Below are 17,673 nucleotides of genomic sequence, written 5' to 3'. Positions count from 1 at the left end.
TACCAAAATTTAGTGATTTTAGTTTAATATGCCTTCTTAGCAAAGTGCTCTGAAGTCCTCACATTCCAGGATATTGAAATTTTGGATGCATGAGGACACTGTGACCTTGTACCTTCATCTTCAGAGGTTTTTTTTTTTTTTTTAGAAAAAAGACAAAATTCATTATGTTCTCAGTCAGTGATGCATCATTATTGATGCACATTTAAAGAAAAACTTACCTGATTAAATTTTTTCTTTTGCAACTTCTATTTAAGTTCAAAAACTTTTAGAATTTGAAAGAGAAACATTTAGACAGACAAGAAAATATTTTGATTTTAATACCATCTTGGAAATCTCTTATTATTCTGGATACTATACAATTTTTCATTAAAGTTGCATCTGTGAAGATATTCTAATTATGCACCTAGATATGATAAAAATAGTAGTCGACTATGATGAAATATATCTGCATGTCCTCCTTTTCTCATCCCAGTTTTTCTGTCTGAGGAGATGATTTTGAAGAGCGAATGGGATAGGGAGGCAGCGCAATTGCCAAGCCAGGTGCTATTTCTCATACTTATAAACTCAGCATCTGGCATTTCAGGAATGCCTTTAGAATTCACCTTCACGATTACGTATGCTGTTACCGGACAGAACGCAATGCAAGTGGAGGCAGGCTATCATTCCACAATTACATTTCAACACATCTCCCTTCTCCCAAAGCCTTAACAAAAGACAGTCCCTACGTGGAGCCCGGACTCCTGACAGCCGAAGCAATCACCTGGAAGTCCCTGAAGCCTCTCAGTGCAGTTTTGAGGATCCACACCTATGCTACAAAGGCTGCCATGGTGCGCCTGCCTGTTGGGTAGGCTCTGACTTCATTTTCCTTTGTTTGAGTCTTTTAGGCTGTTGACTAATGAAATAAGCAATGGGAGTTCTACATTATTGTTCCCTGAAGTGATTCGACTAGGCATCTGTCCACCATTGGGATTATTGAGAGACAGACTCTTACCAATAAGTGACATTCTCTGGGCCACAGTGGATGCTCTTTTGGGATGGCCATTGTTGACAGTTCTGGGGGTGAATATGTAAAGAACATGGCCTAAACCTGCTTAATCCAGAGGTTTCTAAAACGATTGTATCACCAATCTCTCTTGTGTTCTCATAAATCTCACTATTCTTTAGCAAGACTTCCATTTGATTTCATTCCATTTAGCTTGTAAAAGAGAATTTCTTCCGACCAACCTGGAATTTCAGGTTGCTTTTTTTGTTAGACGTTATCTTTAATTATGGAAAAACCAGGCAAATAAGTCACATTTTCTGTTTGAAGAAAATTATATACAATGGAAGTGTTTTCCTGATTTTAGTATATAAAATTAGGGAGTCCATCTTGTATTTCAAACAGGAAAAATTCTTGCTAGATTTTTTTTCCTTAAGTTCAATCTTTGTAGTTGTGTGTGATCAGTGAAAAGTTATGGGCGGTGTGCAGAAGGCAGATCCCAAGCAACTAAATTAAATGCCAAAACAATGTGTTATGAACCTAGAAAACCAATTTTTAAAAAAATCAATCATTATTTTTTAGTCTAGACTCTGTATAGAGAGGTTCTTCAGAAATCAAATTAACTCCGCAAGACTGTCTAATTCAGTAGTTCTTAACCTTCCTAATGCTATGACGCCTTAATACAGTTCCTCATGCTGTTGTGACCTCAGCCATAAAGTTATTTCATTGCTAATTCAGAACTGCAATTTTGGTACTGTTATAAATCAAAATGTAAACACCTGTGTTTTCCAACAGTTTTAGAAGAGCAGTTCGACCTTGAAAGGGGTCATGACCCACAGGTTGAGAATCAGTGATAGAACTGGCAACACACTAAGGACAAGGATTTTAAAAGGGGGCATCTTACAGTTTCATGTCCCCACATAGACCCTAAGCCAAAAGTGCATTATGGGCATCTTCATAACAATCTAAATGGCCAGAAACTGAGGAAAGTGTCTGTCTTCAGTGTTAGAGACACGAGATAGGAAGGAGAGAACTTACATCTGTGAAATGATGTGTCTGTGAATCAGCAAGGCTCTATACTCACATGAGAAAAACATCCAGAATCCTCTTTAGCAGCACAGTATGTGGGAGGTGTCTTCAGTGTGTGAAAGTTTGTCGTTTTGGTCTAATTATTTCTGTCTTCTGCAACCACTAAAACACAGATTTCATGATATCGGAGGGTGCGAGTGGAAATCCAAAGGTAGTCCATCCCATCTGTGTTAAAAAATATATATAAAATGCTTCACTCGCTTTGACTCCAAACTCTGATCCAGCAGCTAGAAATACATCCGGCAGAGGAAGCGCCCTCCTCACTCAGTGTTCATTCTCTCTAGGAGGCATATGCTACTCTTCAATGCGTATTCCCCAGTGGGACACGCCTTACATGTCTGCAGCATGATGACATTTGTCATCGGCGATGAAGATGTCGTACTGCCCAACTTTGAGCCGGTAAATATCTTAGCAAACCTCCTACTTTCTCTCTGGTTTCAAAAGCTTAAACTCAGTCTTATTTTGATTTTTAAAATGTATTTAGTTTACCCCTCCTTTTCTAACCTATTAAACTATTCGTATATCCTTTAAGAAATGTTCAGATGTAGTCTGTATAGTTAACAATCTAAGGTCTGCAGGGAAACAAACAAAATGAATTTTTCTCCAACCAGTGTACCCAACGCTGCTCTGCAGGGCCTTTCACTTCTGTCACTACGCGGGGAGATGCATTGGTCCTTTGGAAGGATACAGCACCAGCGAAGGCCTTTAGAAGGCCATTTTCGATCTGAGCATTCCTCCCCATCCCATCCTTTCCTTACTCTGAGGAGTTTAGAGTGCATATTCGCGGGATTCAGAGGATCACAGTGGCCTCCTGGAAGCATTTACCACCTCCTCCCCTTTCTATTTTGTCTTTCCTCGCCACCTCTTGCTCCTTTCTCTGTTCTGAAGAGAAAAATGAGTTCAGCAAGGCCACTAAAATGCTTTCTCTCGTGCAGTGTCCTCTGTCTATGCGTGTGCCTAGGGAAGGTTGGAATGTGTATTTTCTGCTGGATGACTCTTGAAACGTACTCAGCTCTAATAACGGTAGCAGCACTTTCTCTTCAGGACCACCAGGCCCCGAATAATGACACAGAGATTTTATTCATTATGAAAGCTTGGCCTTGCTTAGACTTGTCCCTCTAGCTCTTAGAACAAATTAACCTATTTCTGTTCATCTGCATTCTGTCACGTGGGTTTTAACCTCTCTTTCGTTCTTTATGTCCAACTCCTTTTGTGTAGATTCACTCAGCTGCATTTTTCTGTCTTCTTGTAATCTCCCCTAACTTCTTCCTGCCCAATGACTGCCCATTCAGCTCTCTATTAAAGGTGCCTGGTGAAGATAAAATGTACAAAAACATTATCTCACAGGAAACAACTATCACTAAAAAAAATATCAAGATGAAATAAACTAAAAACCCAAGAAAACTAGTTAAAAACTCCAGGCAGAGCAAACATGGGAATCTCTAAGGTAGCCTGAAGACCCTGTGGCAATACAAGGGTTGAAGACTGGGTTTTCCCACACGTTCTGACTCATGCCCCTTAGGCTGTCTGGGCAGGACTCCACGAGTTTCCCCCAGGCTTCCTTCCTTCTGTTGGCTGTGCTGTCTTGGTAGGCATTAAAGGAAGCACAAGAAGTTGCTTTCATAGCTGTCCTTTGTCTCCTTGTTTGTTCTTGTTGTTTTGGTTGTTGTTGGTTGGTTGGTTGTTTTTTTTGGAAATATGGGACAATGATTGCCCTAGGGAACCCTGCAGAGAAACAGAAAAGATGGCTCGGTTTTCCTGACTCTCTCCAAGCACTCATGAACATTTGTAAACTCGCTTGCCCTTAAATAGACACGAGATCGGCTGCTGCACGTGTGCTCTGTCTTCACAGGAGAGCTACCGATTTACAGAACAGTCTGTCATAATTATGAAAGCTATTGGAAATGTGATTGCTAGTTTCAAAGACAGAGGTAAATTGTCTGCAGCTCTGAGGGATCTGCAAGCAGCCCACTATCCTATCCCCCTCCACAACAAAGAACTCACTGCTCAGCACTTCAGGGTAAGCAGTTCCGGGCCTGAGGCTCACAGCAGGAAACCTCCCATCTGAAAGATGCACCAGATGAACCCCAAATGCTGAATCTGGGGAAGTGGTTTGCATAGAGACTGTTTCTGGAGAAAGTGATTTCAGGAAGCAGGGAGGAATCTAGAGGAATAAGATGAGAAAGGGAATGAAATTAATTAGAGAACATGATAATGGCAGCAGTGGGCTGCTGACACTCAGCCATCCAGAAACTCCTGCTGAGCTGGAAAGGATGTCTTCATAAAGGACAGGAAAGGCTGGCACTCACCCAGCCGTGCTTCTGTCAGTAGTTCAGGTTGCCTTTAGGAACATTAGTCTCCTCACGCTCAGAACCTTCTGCTGGAGCTGAGTAGTGTTCTGGCTTTCTAGATAGCCTGCGGGAAGGGAAGTCAGGCTACTTCTTTCTGGTTGTCTCTTGAGGAAGAAAACTGAGAGGTACTGGTCCACTCTAGCCGCATGGCAAGCAGGTGGCATCTGTTTTTATTTATTTATATATATATTTTTTAACCTCCATGCTATTAACATTCAGGCTAAATTAATTTTGTTAAGAGAACATCCTGGGCACTGTGGGATGTGTCACAGATCACTTGTTTTCATGGCACATGTCAGTAGCACCCAATTTTGACAACAGAAAACATCTCAGACCTTATCACGTGGCCTTTGAGGGAGGGGATTTCAAAGGCAGAATGAAAAATACAGGGCATTCAACCAAACTGTAACTTTATGTAAACCAACAATATTCACCTTGCTTAATGTAAGTGTGAATAAAAAATTCTTTGCACTAGAAGTATATTTTATCATTGTTCACTTGTAAACTGATGTTGGATGTTGTTGGCAAAGCAGAAACTAAGATTAAGCCCAGCCAAGAAGAGCCAAGCAGAGGGGAAAGAAACCATTTTACTGCTGTGTGAGCATCAAGGTGGACTACAGTATATGTCCCAGACAACCAGCTGAATATCCAGTGGCAAATGCCCACCTTGTCACACATTCAAACAGATGCTCTCAGCAGCGAAGAATGACTCAGCTCCATACGTCGTCCAATCTGGATGTTGCCACTATTGTTAATTTTGTGTGTGTGTGTGTGTGTGTTGTGTATGTGTGTGTTTGTGGTGTGGTATGTGTGTGTGTGTGAATATTTTTATCTTTTTCAGGTTTTCCACATATCATTGTGGCGTTTAATGAAAAAATCTCAAATAGCCAAGCCTCCTTTAAACTTCAAATTTGCATTTCGGGCTATGGTTTTAGAAACGGACTTACTGGATTCCGTCATAGAGGATGCCTCTTTAGGTACTGACTCATTTTAAGTATCTGAGCATGGAAGTGATGATAATTTCAAAAGGGTAAGTTTAGCTGTTGTGTAGCAGAGACAGCAGATCTGTCGGAGACCTGTGGAGCTCAAGCCCTCTCTAGGATTCTCCAGGGGCTTCCAAGGTCTGTTGGAAGATATCCTAACCCTTACATGTACCTCCAGGGGAACCTTGAATCCCTCTGTATTCGTCATTGACCCACCTCGTATGGATGAAGGAACTTTGAGAGATGTCCGGATCCAATTGCCTTCCTTCCTTCCTCTTACTACGTTTTGTTTCCTTTCAGTTCTGAGGGAAGCCTCTGGCTACTTTCTGAAGGGAATCCAAGGCAGATCACTAAAATACCATAGCTTCATGCCCATTCTTTCTCCAGGCATTTACCTAAGCTCAGTAGACAATGCGAAATGGGGTGTTCCATCCATCCTTGTGGAATGTTCTATGTTTGAAGGATTTCACAGTTGTAGGCATTAAGATTTTTGGGAAGGAATTAAATATAAATCCCAATCCAGTGTTTGTCTTTCTCTTGCCAGCGGAATGGGTAGACATTAAATATTGTATGCCAATAAACGAGAAGGAGTATTCTCCCGAAGAAATAGCTGCGGCAGTGAAGATTCAGTCCATGTGGAAAGGGACTTATGTCAGACTGCTCATGAAAGCCAGAATGCCAGGTATGACTTTACATATGTAAAATGGATCCTCATTTATAGGAATGGGTGTTTCATTACTTGATTAGGGTATTTTAGAGTAAGTTTGCTTACAGAACTAATTCAATCTATTAAATACTGAAGTTCCCGGAGGCAAGGAGCTGGTCAGAGTTCATGTTCTCATTCTCAGGATGAGAAGCAGTGTCTGAGATGTCAGGCACATGTAATGAATATTTACTGAAAGGATAAATGCCAAGGCTGGGACAACGGGGTAGAAAAAGTGCTTTCTGCCCAAGCATGAGGACTGGAGTTTAGATCCCAAATTCTGCAGAAAAACTTTGCGAGTGTGGTGACCCATCAGCCCCAGCACTTGAGAAGCAGACAGAGGGCATCCCTGTGGCCAGTTGTCCAGCCAGTTGAGCCACATCAAGGATCTCAGGGTTTCTGCAAGAGACCCTGCCTTGGTAAATAATAGAGAGCAACTAAGAAAGACACCTGACCTCAACTTCTGGCATCCACATGTGTGTGTGCACACATGCATGTGCCCATTGCACACACATGTCCACACAGATGCACACATGCACTGAGACCACATTGAAACAGAATGCACGGGCCATGAATCATTGAGAAAATGATCAGCTTAATCTCTAAATCTTCCGTGAGTTCTTTTCAGCCATCCCCAGTTTGGTCGCAACAGTTTTCAGTGTAGCTTCAGCCAAGTAGGAGATTATTGTACATTCTCAGACTGACTGTCACAGAGGTGAATGAAGGAGGGAGGTGCTTCTGTGCATGAGGCAACAGAAATGTGTTTCAATATGCTCTCACATTTGTGGAGTGAAATGTCTTCAGGTATATCCAATGAATTGTGGGGGAGAAATGCCTAGTTTATCAGATGAAAATTCAAAAGGTGTTTTCAATCATTTTCATAATGTGATGTCCATTGCTATTTTGAAGGAAAGATTTATCTAGGAGAGACCTTTTTAGTTTACACAAACGTTTTGTTATAAAAATACATCTATGGAAAATATTTAATGACAATATTGAAATGTTTATCTAGGGAGTGAAAAGTCGGGATAACCAAAGGTTTTTTTTAAAAGCATATAGTAAATAGTTTGCCATAGGAAATCAGTACAGATGTAGAGATGCTACTCCATTCCTATAATCCCAGCACTCAGGATGAGGGCAGAGGATTGCTACTGTTAGTTTGAGGCTGACCTGAGGTGCCATGTTCACTCACATTTATCGAATGAATCTCAGGGTCACACACCCGTGATGATGAGTTTCAGAGAAGCTGTCCAAACAAGCGAGGCTTTGGCTCTATTACATCAGCATTACAGCAGTTAAACAAAGGCTGTGGTTGCCATGTCATATCCTGAAGAGCAGCAACGGCAGTCAGTCAGGACAATAAGAAACTCTAGATTGCCTGTTTTGAACGCCTTGACTTTGACCCCTGTGGGTCCATTTGCTGTGAAGCCATATGTGGACAGTGCCATAGATTAAGGTTCGTGCCATCCATCTAGGTGTGTTCTTTAGAATAATTGGGTGGTTGCCTTTTCTGAACTAAGTTTTCCACAGGAGTTTCTGGTATGACAGAAGATCTCCTTAGGCAAACTGTTTCATGCATCTCTTAAATAACATCCAAGAACCTGCCTGTTTTCAGGTTAAAGATGAGAGGAAACAGTTGAATACTGTGAGCAGTGCTCTCCTCTAGACCTTTTTAGCACTACGGTTTAAATATGACTTTACCTTACGAAGTTGGAGAACCTGGAGCCATCTTCCTCATGGATTCTGAACTCTGCAAACACTGTGGCCAGCAGAGTGGTGATCCACAAGAGGCAAGAATGAAATCTACTTCAGCAGAACTCAGTGGCTGCTGCTGGTTCGAACTCTGAGTCTTACTCCGGTAGTTTATTTTAGGCATATTTGAGCACAGCACAATTTGGAGAGAAGTTTCCTGGTGATAACTAACGCAGTCCCATAACGCAGTGCACAATAAAGTTTACATGACTACTTCAAAACTCTTATAAAGCAACATTTTCCTTAAAGATAGCTTCTGTAGGTTAACTGCGGAAGACAGGCTCAAGATAAGCAAGCTCGTAGGTTTCTGATGCGGCCTGGCCATACAGATAGCACAGAGGGTACTGGACTATTAGCCACACCCCTTCACAACCTTCAGGCTGGAAAACAGATTATATATCCTTTTCCTTGAAGGGACAACCATGTGTGCTTAACATTACTGGTTTTTCCATTGTTTATCTGTGAGCACAAAGATGTACATGCCTCCTATAGGGAATTTCAAAGTTTTTACCTGCGAAATGAAGGCTGTGTACAAGTTCATTGTTCACATATCTTATGGATTTAATGTTTACTCTTATTGTTAATGTTATTATTATTATTAATATTACTACTATTATTATTATTTTTATTTAGACACGAAGGAAAATGCCAGTGTTTCAGATACACTTCAAAAAATTTGGGCAGTACTAGAGATAAATTTGGAGCAGTATGCACTTTCTCTCCTAAGGTAAAGAATGCTTCTAGATTCCCAGTAAAGAACCTTTTTGTGTGGCCATAATGGCCTCTATCTGAGTTAATACCTGTGATATTGTGAAAAGGATCCAAGATTCCTAATGCTTTTAGGCTAGATCTAGATTCAGGCAGGAAGGGAGGAATCCAGCCCATCAACTCCCACCCTGTTGCAGAAGAAACCAGACTCCCTGCAGGGAGCAAGCAGATCTCATGATTCACTTTAGTCAGTTACGTGAGCCAGAAAGCACAGAGGAAGAAAATTCTAATCTTACACTCATGTTTGTGTCCTTTGTTTTTCATCATTGAATTTTCCAAACTGATTGTTCATGTTAACTTCACAAGCTTCCTTCAAATTTCTAGTCTCTATTTGGATCCTTCAGGGCCTCAACCTAGTTTACAACTGCTTTGCCTGCTTCCTTTTCCCCAGATATAGAGCTTAAACATCCAGCCTTATTTACCATGTATGAAATTAAGTACTCTCTTCCTTGGGAATTACATCCTCCTTCAGTTAAAATCCTCAGATAACTTCAAGTGCATTTGAAAGGTGTTATTCACGACTGACCCACAATGCTTCTCTCCCTTGGTACCACTTACTACAACTCACAGTGTCTCTTTGACCTCAACCGGGAGAACATTGGTGTCTGATATTTTGCTATTTCAAGGGTTACTTCTCTTTTGTAACTGGAGCTTCTTTTAAAAATGCTTTGTCATTGATACTCAAGTTGTTTTTCCATTTCTAGACTAATGTTTAAAAGCAAGTGTAAGTCTATGGAGTCTTACCCATGCTATCAAGATGAAGAAACCAAGGTTGCCTTTGCTGACTACACGGTCAACTATCCAGACCAGCCACCAAATTCTTGGTTTATAGTCTTCAGGCAAGTGGTGCAGGATTCCATCTTCAGATGGCATGCAGTATTCAGACCTGCAGTTTCAGGCGTAACAGTAAAAGTACCAGCCTCTAGACTGCTTTCATATTTGTTTAAAACTTTTCCATACATATACACAGATTTTTTTTCCTCCATATGTGATGGGATGTCAGAGAATTTTTATCAATTGTCCTTATATCAAAATAGGAAAATGTAAACAGTTTATAGATTTTTTTCAGTGAATATGTTAACATGATAAATCAGTCTGTTTCCAGTATAGTTAGACAACATTTATTTCCAAGCAGCAGCATACTGGGGACAAGTGCAAAGTGGGGGTTTGCTTTTATACATCAAAATGACACAGTAATAATAACTTGAAATAAAAAAGATACACAAGCCTTTTAGTTATTTGCAATCTTAAAGTTTCACAAAGGCTCTTCGGTTAAACTCTACTTAAAACATTATGAGTTCCACTACTAAAGTCTCGTGCTTCTGTGATTACAGAGAAACGTTTCTGGTTCCTCAAGACATGATCTTGGTCCCTAAAGTATACACTACACTCCCAATCTGTATGCTGCATGTTGTCAACAATGACACGATGGAGCAAGTGCCCAAGGTCTTCCAGAAAGTGGTGCCGTACCTGTACCCCAAGAACAAGGTAGGTGCCCAATGTATCCCCAGCTGTTCTAACAGCGGTGAACGGGAGCCCAGAAGCAAGTGCAGCAGGTGAGCTTGTAGCACTTAGGAGGAAGAGTCCATTGTTTTAGAGACCGTGAATGCTGCAGCACACTTGACATCCCAGAAAGTACACATTGCACACGCCCATTGTTGAAACCAAAGCCACATCGATTTTAAAACAGAAGCGGCTCCCGGGAGTTTATTTGGTCCTAAAATGAGAAAGGCCAGGCTTGCCTTCATCTCACACATTGCTGTTGTTCTGTTCTGAAGCATGGCGGGGTGGGGGGCAGGGGTGATGAGGAGAGATCACACACCCAGCCCCCACCCTCAGTCTTCGAAGATGGCGATATTTTTATCAGGCCAAGAGCCACTTTAGGTTGCCTGCTGAATGGATGAGAGACCTCGCTTTCAATCAGATGTTTTCTCTCTGGATATTTTAGTCTCTTCGTGTTTCCAGTCATGTCCCCCACTAGGGAATCATGACAAACATAGTGGGCATGGGCCACAAATGAAGAACCATTTTCACTCCTAACTTCCATTCTTTAACCTCGTGGTTTTGAACTTGATACTCTTCCCCCTCTGGACTATGAGTGTGTTTTTCTTTTTAGCCTATAATCACATGCATCATTTTATGTAAATTAGATTTACTTCTCTAATGAATGTCTAATGAATATTGACTTCAGGAAGATGAAGAATATATGTAAAAATATATCAATTCAATAAGCTCTTCTGAACTAGTTTCAAGATTTGAGGAAACATTTTTCTTTTAATAAGAAAAATAAAATTTCGTTACTTTTTATTTCTTATTTTAAGGCAAGGTCCTGCTATGTAACACTGACTGTCCTGGGACTCATATAGATAAGGCTGGTTTCACGTTCTCAGAAATCCGCTTGCCTCTGCCTCCTGAGTGCCAAAACTAAAGGTGTGCCCAATACACCCATCTAAAATTTTTGATAAGACAACTTATTCCAACTGATTATTTATATATGTATGTATGCATATGCATAGTAATATTTTAAAAATTGTTTTTACTGAATTTATTAGTATTCAATATAATTATAAAAACTCATATTTTATTAAACTCAATTTTTCTTTTTTTCATGAGATAAATTTTCTTGATTTGGGCATCAGATTTTATAAAATTGGAAGATAGTATCAAATTGTACTGAGTACCTTAAATTATTTTTACCTTATATTAAATCAGACAAGTATCATGTCTATAGTTTATGAGGCAATCTGGTAAACAATATGTTATTGAGATTATGTTCTAAAGTATAATTTTCTGAAAATTTATGTTATTAAAATCAACGGAACAGTTATTTTATCTATACTTAGCCATATCATTTTAATTTATGGTCATTATGTTTACCACTTGTTGCAATGATATTCACATTTTCTTTATTTCAACAACAGTTATCATTTTCCACACATCAAGCATGCCTTTATGAACTTAGTTTAACCCATTGTATTCCCTCCTGCACTATATTCTCCTTCATGGCCTAATAAGTGACATTTCATAAAAAATCCCAGGATTGTGAAATTTACCTTACCCATGAATGCTGCCTTCTACAGCAGGATGTCTTGTGTTAAGTCCAATGTTAGAAAAGAATGTAGGCCCTTCCATAACAAATTTGTTTTTACACACAGACAATTTTTGCATTGTCACTTATTGAATTTGACTTACATTTCTGTTTAAACAGAAACAACTTAGTTTGTGATCACAAATATTAAAAAACAAGAAAGCTCAAAAGCAAGGAGGTTGTTTTTTCTAAATCAATGGTTCTCAGCATTCCTAATGCTTCAAGTGTATGTATGGTAATGCCCAAATATAAAATTATTTTCATTGCTGCTTCATAACTATAATTTTGTTATGAATCTTTATGTAAATATGTGTGCTTTTCAATGATCTCAGACAACCCCTGCAAAAAGTCATTCATCCCCCAAAGTGGTTGTGGCCCACATATTGAAAACCACTGATCTAAAGGAAGAACCTACCAAAGTCATAGATGCCATCAAAGTCTGGAGATGATCTTTCTTTCACCAAATAAGTTATATCAATATTAGTCACTGATATTTAATTTTGGAAGGGGTATTTAAGGAATATTTAATTCACAGGTTTTGGTGCGTGTGTGTGTGTAGTTTTGAGCTTATTTTTTAGCATGGTTGGCTCTCTAATCTAAACTAGGTGGATTTCTCTCAAGGATACAAGTTGAGTCAAAATGTAGATGTGTGTTTCATCTTCATTCAGCTATTATTTCACATTGCAAATTCAGATTGCATCAAGCATTCCCATCCCTCTCTGATGTTTTCTGCCTTCTGTATCTATCTAACTTTTAGTGAGAGAGATGGGAAGGCTGTGTAAGAGAAGTAGACATGCGTGAACAGAGAACTAATTGTCTGTGGTTTTGAGGGGCAATGGGGTAATCTTGTCATCTTTTTGGGAATGTTATCTCAGAAGAGAGCTGATGAAAAGAAAATTATTGCTTAAATCTTTGCACTGTAGTCTGTGACTGTATTAACACTCTGTATTAACCTGACAAGTTTGAGAACATATGTGTAGCATATTATGTCACCATAAAATTTTTGTCTTTAAAGGTGCCTGTTTTGTCTATAAAATTATAGTGTTCAAAAGTTAATGAATCAAGGGTAAAATAGTTATCTTTAGATTTCTCAGGGTTTATTGACATTTAAATACACACACACACACCCAGAAAGGAAAAGGACAAATATATAATACTCCCCAAATATACAACATCCTAGAAATCCATTTTCATAAAATGTATTGGGTCAGTATTTTACGAAACAAATCATGGACGACACTACTGTAAATTGAAGCCCTCATCATTTCTCTATGAGGTATTTCTATCCTTGTATCTTTACCATTAAACAACTTGAGCTGGCATTGATGAAGCATATTGATGTGATGTCCCAGAGATGGTCTCCAGAGATAGATGAACATCTTCACCTACAGAGAGGATTTCTAAAGCTAATGAACAAATAGATATAACGTAGCCCTGGGTGCTAACTATCCTGGTTACCTGACTAGAGCCCTCATCAGGAGACATCTCGCCCCCCGTGAAGTCAACAGCTTTGCTATTATTTACTTGTAAATTAGTTATATGATCTAATGAAGTTCTTCTTCCATATAAAGTCATGATGGAGGTGGGTCTTGTATCTATCTGTTGCTTTCATTGGTTAATTAATAAAGAAAACTGCTTGGCCTGATAGGACAGAAAATTAGGTAGGCAGAGTAGACAGAACAGAATGCTGGAAAAAAGAAGCAGATTCAAATAGTTGCCATAGCTCTCCTCTCCAAGATGGATGCAGGTTAAGAATCTCCCTGGTAAGCCACTAGCTCATGGTGCTACACAGATTATTAGAATGGGTTAATCTAGATGTGAGAGCTAGCCACTAAGAGGCTAGTGCTAATGGGCCAAACAATGTTTAAAAAAATACAGTTTCCGTGTAATTATTTCTGGTAAAGCTAGCTGGTGCAGGAGCTGGTGGCAGGACGCAGCCCACTGTTCTCTACAACAAACTCATGTTGGCTTGAAGGAGTCTGCTTTGTTCCTTGGATTTTCACAAGGCATCCTTTGAAACTTGATGAGCTCTCTTATTGGAAAGAGGCTTGCAAATGTATATGCTTCTTCACTTAAATGAACACTTGTCTCCCTATTTCTGTCATAATCCCTCAAAGACTGAACAGTGCAATTTAGGACACTGACCTGTGAGATTTTTCAGAGTTTATTTATTTTTTTACAGCACTGAGGATCTAATCTAGGGTTTCACAGAAGCTAAGATCCTACCTCTTAAATACAACCTCAGCCCTAAGATTATGATTTCTAAAAAGGATAAACATAACATTAATGGCTTGATGATTCTTAGGAGATCTTGGACTCTACAGGGGTATCAACATAGTGGCATATTTACTTCAATGTGTGGACCACATATTGGAGAATCTCATGGCAATGTGAATCCTGTATGTGTGGCTGCCTTCTCTTTCAGAAGGGATACACGTTTGTGGCTGAAGCCTATACTGGTGACGCATATGTGTCAGGCGCGCGCTGGAAACTGCGGCTCATTGGCTCATACAACCCGCTTCCATTTCTCTCCCGAGAGTCTCCGTGCAGCACCTTTACCATAAAGGAGATCAGAGACTACTACATCCCTAACGACAAGAAAATCCTGTTCAGGTACAAGTATATAATGGACAGATAAATGTGTTCTTTACATATTAGTATTTTTTATAAATGAATTCATAATTGAGAATGTAATAAATTTTAAGTTCTGCAATCTTATGGAAATAGGTAACATTAGCGTGACTAGATGGATGCTCGACCAAGCCTGTACAGTTTCAAAGAGTGCTAATACTGTTCTTGGGCTTTGTTTCACACCACTTCCACTATTGAGTCTTCCTGGTCTCGGTGGCTATTTGACTTTTTCCTGGTCCCGCTCAATCTGTGGCCACTCTCTGGTCGTGGGCGGGGCTGGGGATTCTTGTTTGTCACTCCAACCTTCTTTTCATGCTCACCTATTCACACCCCTTGAATTGTCCTAGTACCAATTCCGCTTTCTTTCAATAATTGTTTCTTTGGATTCTAATTCTGACACACCGTTGCCTCACTGTGGGTCTCCTCCTCTCTTCTCAATGCTCCTACACTACTTTGGGAACTTCCTTATATTTGTTACATAAAACTATTGTTTTTGGAATCTCTTAAGACACTGCACTGTCACTCACTCTCCCTTCTCAATTTATTTGTCTATCCTTACTACTAACATACACATTTACACATGCCTATGAAATGTTTTTAATTTTCCATTGACTGTAGAGTAAAACTCTAGCTGTATAGTCAATATTGAATGCTCTTGTCCGGGCGGAAACTGGGAGCACATGAGGGAGGAGGGGGACCCGGTAAACATGAACTCAGCCCCACATTGGGTGCCAGATGAAGGGGAGTGCACCAGATGGGGGGGAATGTGAATAAAGAAATCCTGTAATAGCTCCTAATATGGTATACTAAGGTGTTCTTTATTAAAAGGGAACTCACCGATCACATCAAATAGCCAGGTGTGGTGAGCAGGAAGCCAGAGGGAGAGCAGGCGGTCCCACGGGCCTTTTGGTACCCAAAGCCATGCCCAACCTGGTCTAGCCTCTCACAGGCCATTGGCTGAAGGAGGTTCTCCATCAAACCACTAACCAGGGCTGCCTCACAATAGAACAAAGGGTTTCCTCCAGACACGTGGGCTGTGCTAGTTCATTTTCCTAGCACACTTACTTATTTTCTGATATTCCATCCTCATTTTGCCACTTTGAAAGAAAATTACTGATAATTTTCAAGATGTAAACCTTTTGCATTAAAATGCCCAGTATCAGTAGATGCAGTTACCATTCCAGTGGTAAACATTTTATGTAATGTGTACACATTTTAGGTGATTATCTGTTCATCAGCCTCTATGAGAATTAACGTTTTTTATTTAGCATCACTAAAAATAGATTCTTCTCTCATACAATACACCCCGACCACAGTTTCCTCTCCTCCACTGCTCTGAGCTCCTGCTCTCCAGCTCCGCTCTCCCCAGCTTTATTCACTCTCCGTTTCCTCTTCAGAAAAGAGCAGGCCTCCAAAGAAGACAGCCAAACTAATTGGAGGCCAGACACATGCCCTTTCAACATGGGAAGAAGCACAGTGTCTAATGCATAGTTGGCCTGCATTAAGCATTTTCTTTTTTTAATATAAACTATTCTTCCACATGAATTTAGAACACACATTAAATATCTAAATGCCATTCATAATCAGACAACTAATAAGCAGTCATAGCACTTTGTTCTTCTCTCTTACAACCTTTCTTTCTGGTCATAGTTCACCAAGAACAATGACAGCGAGAACGTGGTGGTTCTGACATCTCAAGCAGTCTTATGTGGTGATCATTTATCAGTAGCATCCAGATGTCTTTAGCTGTTTTATGGCTGTCTAGTCACCACTCGTGTGAATACTCGGCCGGTTACTTGGTCAAAGCCATGGTGGGCATGATCTATGATGCCCAGTTTTTTTTTTTTTTTTAAAAAAAAACTCTATTATTTTCTAGGTTTTATTGTATTGAAGAGATATTTTAAAGGCACAATGCATTGGTGAGTTGGTTTTCAGAGGGAAAAATGTAAAAGCAGACTGCTTGTTTGTTTCCTGACTGCCCAGACACAAATAATCAGACAGAAACTATATTAATTATAACATTGTTTAGTCAAAAACTTAGGCATATTTTTAGTTAACTCTTGTACCTTAAATTAACCCATTTCTATTATTCTGTGTATTTCCACTAGGCTGTGGCTTACTGGTGCCGGTATGTTACTCCTTTGGTGGTTTATGGCATCTTTCTCCTTCGGGAGCTACATAGCATCTCTCTGACTCTGCCTACTCTCTCTCTCTCTCTCTGAATTTCTTTCAGTCTGGCTATATTCTGCTAAGCCATTGGCCTAAACAGCTTTATCACTCAGCAATGATAATACAACATATTCACAACATACAGAGGCTAATCCCACGTCAGTAAAACTAAGTCTTTCTGATAAAAATTTAACAAATAATAATACTCTGCCTGATTTTTTCCTACAATTCTTATTTAATACAAAAACTTTCCCCCTTAAAATTATAAAAACAATTAAATCAAAGCTAAATAAGTAATAACATTCAAACACAGAAATATATATATATATATACACACACACACACACACACAAATATATAAATAGTACAACCCTAAGCTCATGTTTCAGCTTTATACATGAACATATTTTATCTCTAGGTAAAGACGCAGAACATTCTTCTTGGAAGCACACTAAAATGCAGACATTAAAGTTGGGGGTTTGCTCTCAGTTTGTCTTCCTGTAATGTATTTTCAACATTGCCTATAAGAAAGAAAATAAGGAAAAAGGAAAGCACAAACTAAAAATGGAATGATTAATTTACTTTGTTTACTAGTGTGACTAGTTTGCTAGTGTGACTAACTTATTTACTAGTGTGACTAGTTTACTAGTTTGACTAACTTGTTTACTAAAAGCCATGGAACCACACTGAGACCAATTACAGACCAAGAAGTGATGTTTAACCCAAAGCTAAATTAGTCCCAGGAGCTGGTCTTAAAGGTGTGGGACAGAGAGGTGAGGAGTTGGGGAGCAGGCTGCTTGAGGAGTGTGGAGGGGCTCAGCGTTTTCTGAGAATGGAGGCCAGTTCTCTGCAAAGTGCATTTCCAGGGTGCAATATGGAGCGACCAGGCCAGAGAGACTCCTCCCCTGAACCTCTTCTGGAAGGCTCTCCTAACACAGGAACAGAAAACTTTAAGGGTTTTAAGGAAACTGGCATTGTCAGACTTGTGTGAAAAAAAAAATGTGTCTATAATATAGCTGAGTGGCAGTGGCATACACCTTTAATCTCAGTACTGGGTTGGTAGAGGCGGGTGGATCTCTGAGATCTAGGCCAGAGCGAGTTCTAGCACAGCCAGGGCAACACAGAGAAACTGTCTTGAGCAACAGAAAACTAAACAAAAA

General features: G+C 39.7%; 1 protein-coding gene across 1 annotated transcript in view; it reads left to right on the top strand.

Annotated features, from left to right (window-relative positions):
* Window positions 1-17,673, top strand: part of Adgb (androglobin) — a 115,138-nt gene that overhangs the window by 71,979 nt on the left and 25,486 nt on the right. The window contains exons 17-25 of the mRNA XM_057761945.1: window positions 703-844; window positions 2,353-2,467; window positions 3,921-4,088; window positions 5,261-5,396; window positions 5,947-6,084; window positions 8,491-8,584; window positions 9,330-9,464; window positions 9,960-10,113; window positions 14,139-14,326. Coding sequence (XP_057617928.1) covers window positions 703-844; window positions 2,353-2,467; window positions 3,921-4,088; window positions 5,261-5,396; window positions 5,947-6,084; window positions 8,491-8,584; window positions 9,330-9,464; window positions 9,960-10,113; window positions 14,139-14,326 — 1,270 coding nt within the window. The remainder of the gene's footprint in view (window positions 1-702; window positions 845-2,352; window positions 2,468-3,920; window positions 4,089-5,260; window positions 5,397-5,946; window positions 6,085-8,490; window positions 8,585-9,329; window positions 9,465-9,959; window positions 10,114-14,138; window positions 14,327-17,673) is intronic.

Source organism: Chionomys nivalis, chromosome 2 (genome assembly GCF_950005125.1).
Source record: "Chionomys nivalis chromosome 2, mChiNiv1.1, whole genome shotgun sequence".
In the NCBI taxonomy this organism is placed as follows: domain Eukaryota; kingdom Metazoa; phylum Chordata; class Mammalia; order Rodentia; family Cricetidae; genus Chionomys; species Chionomys nivalis.
The sequence above is the reverse complement of the archived record's forward strand: the minus strand, read 5'-3'. Positions and strand labels throughout refer to the sequence as shown.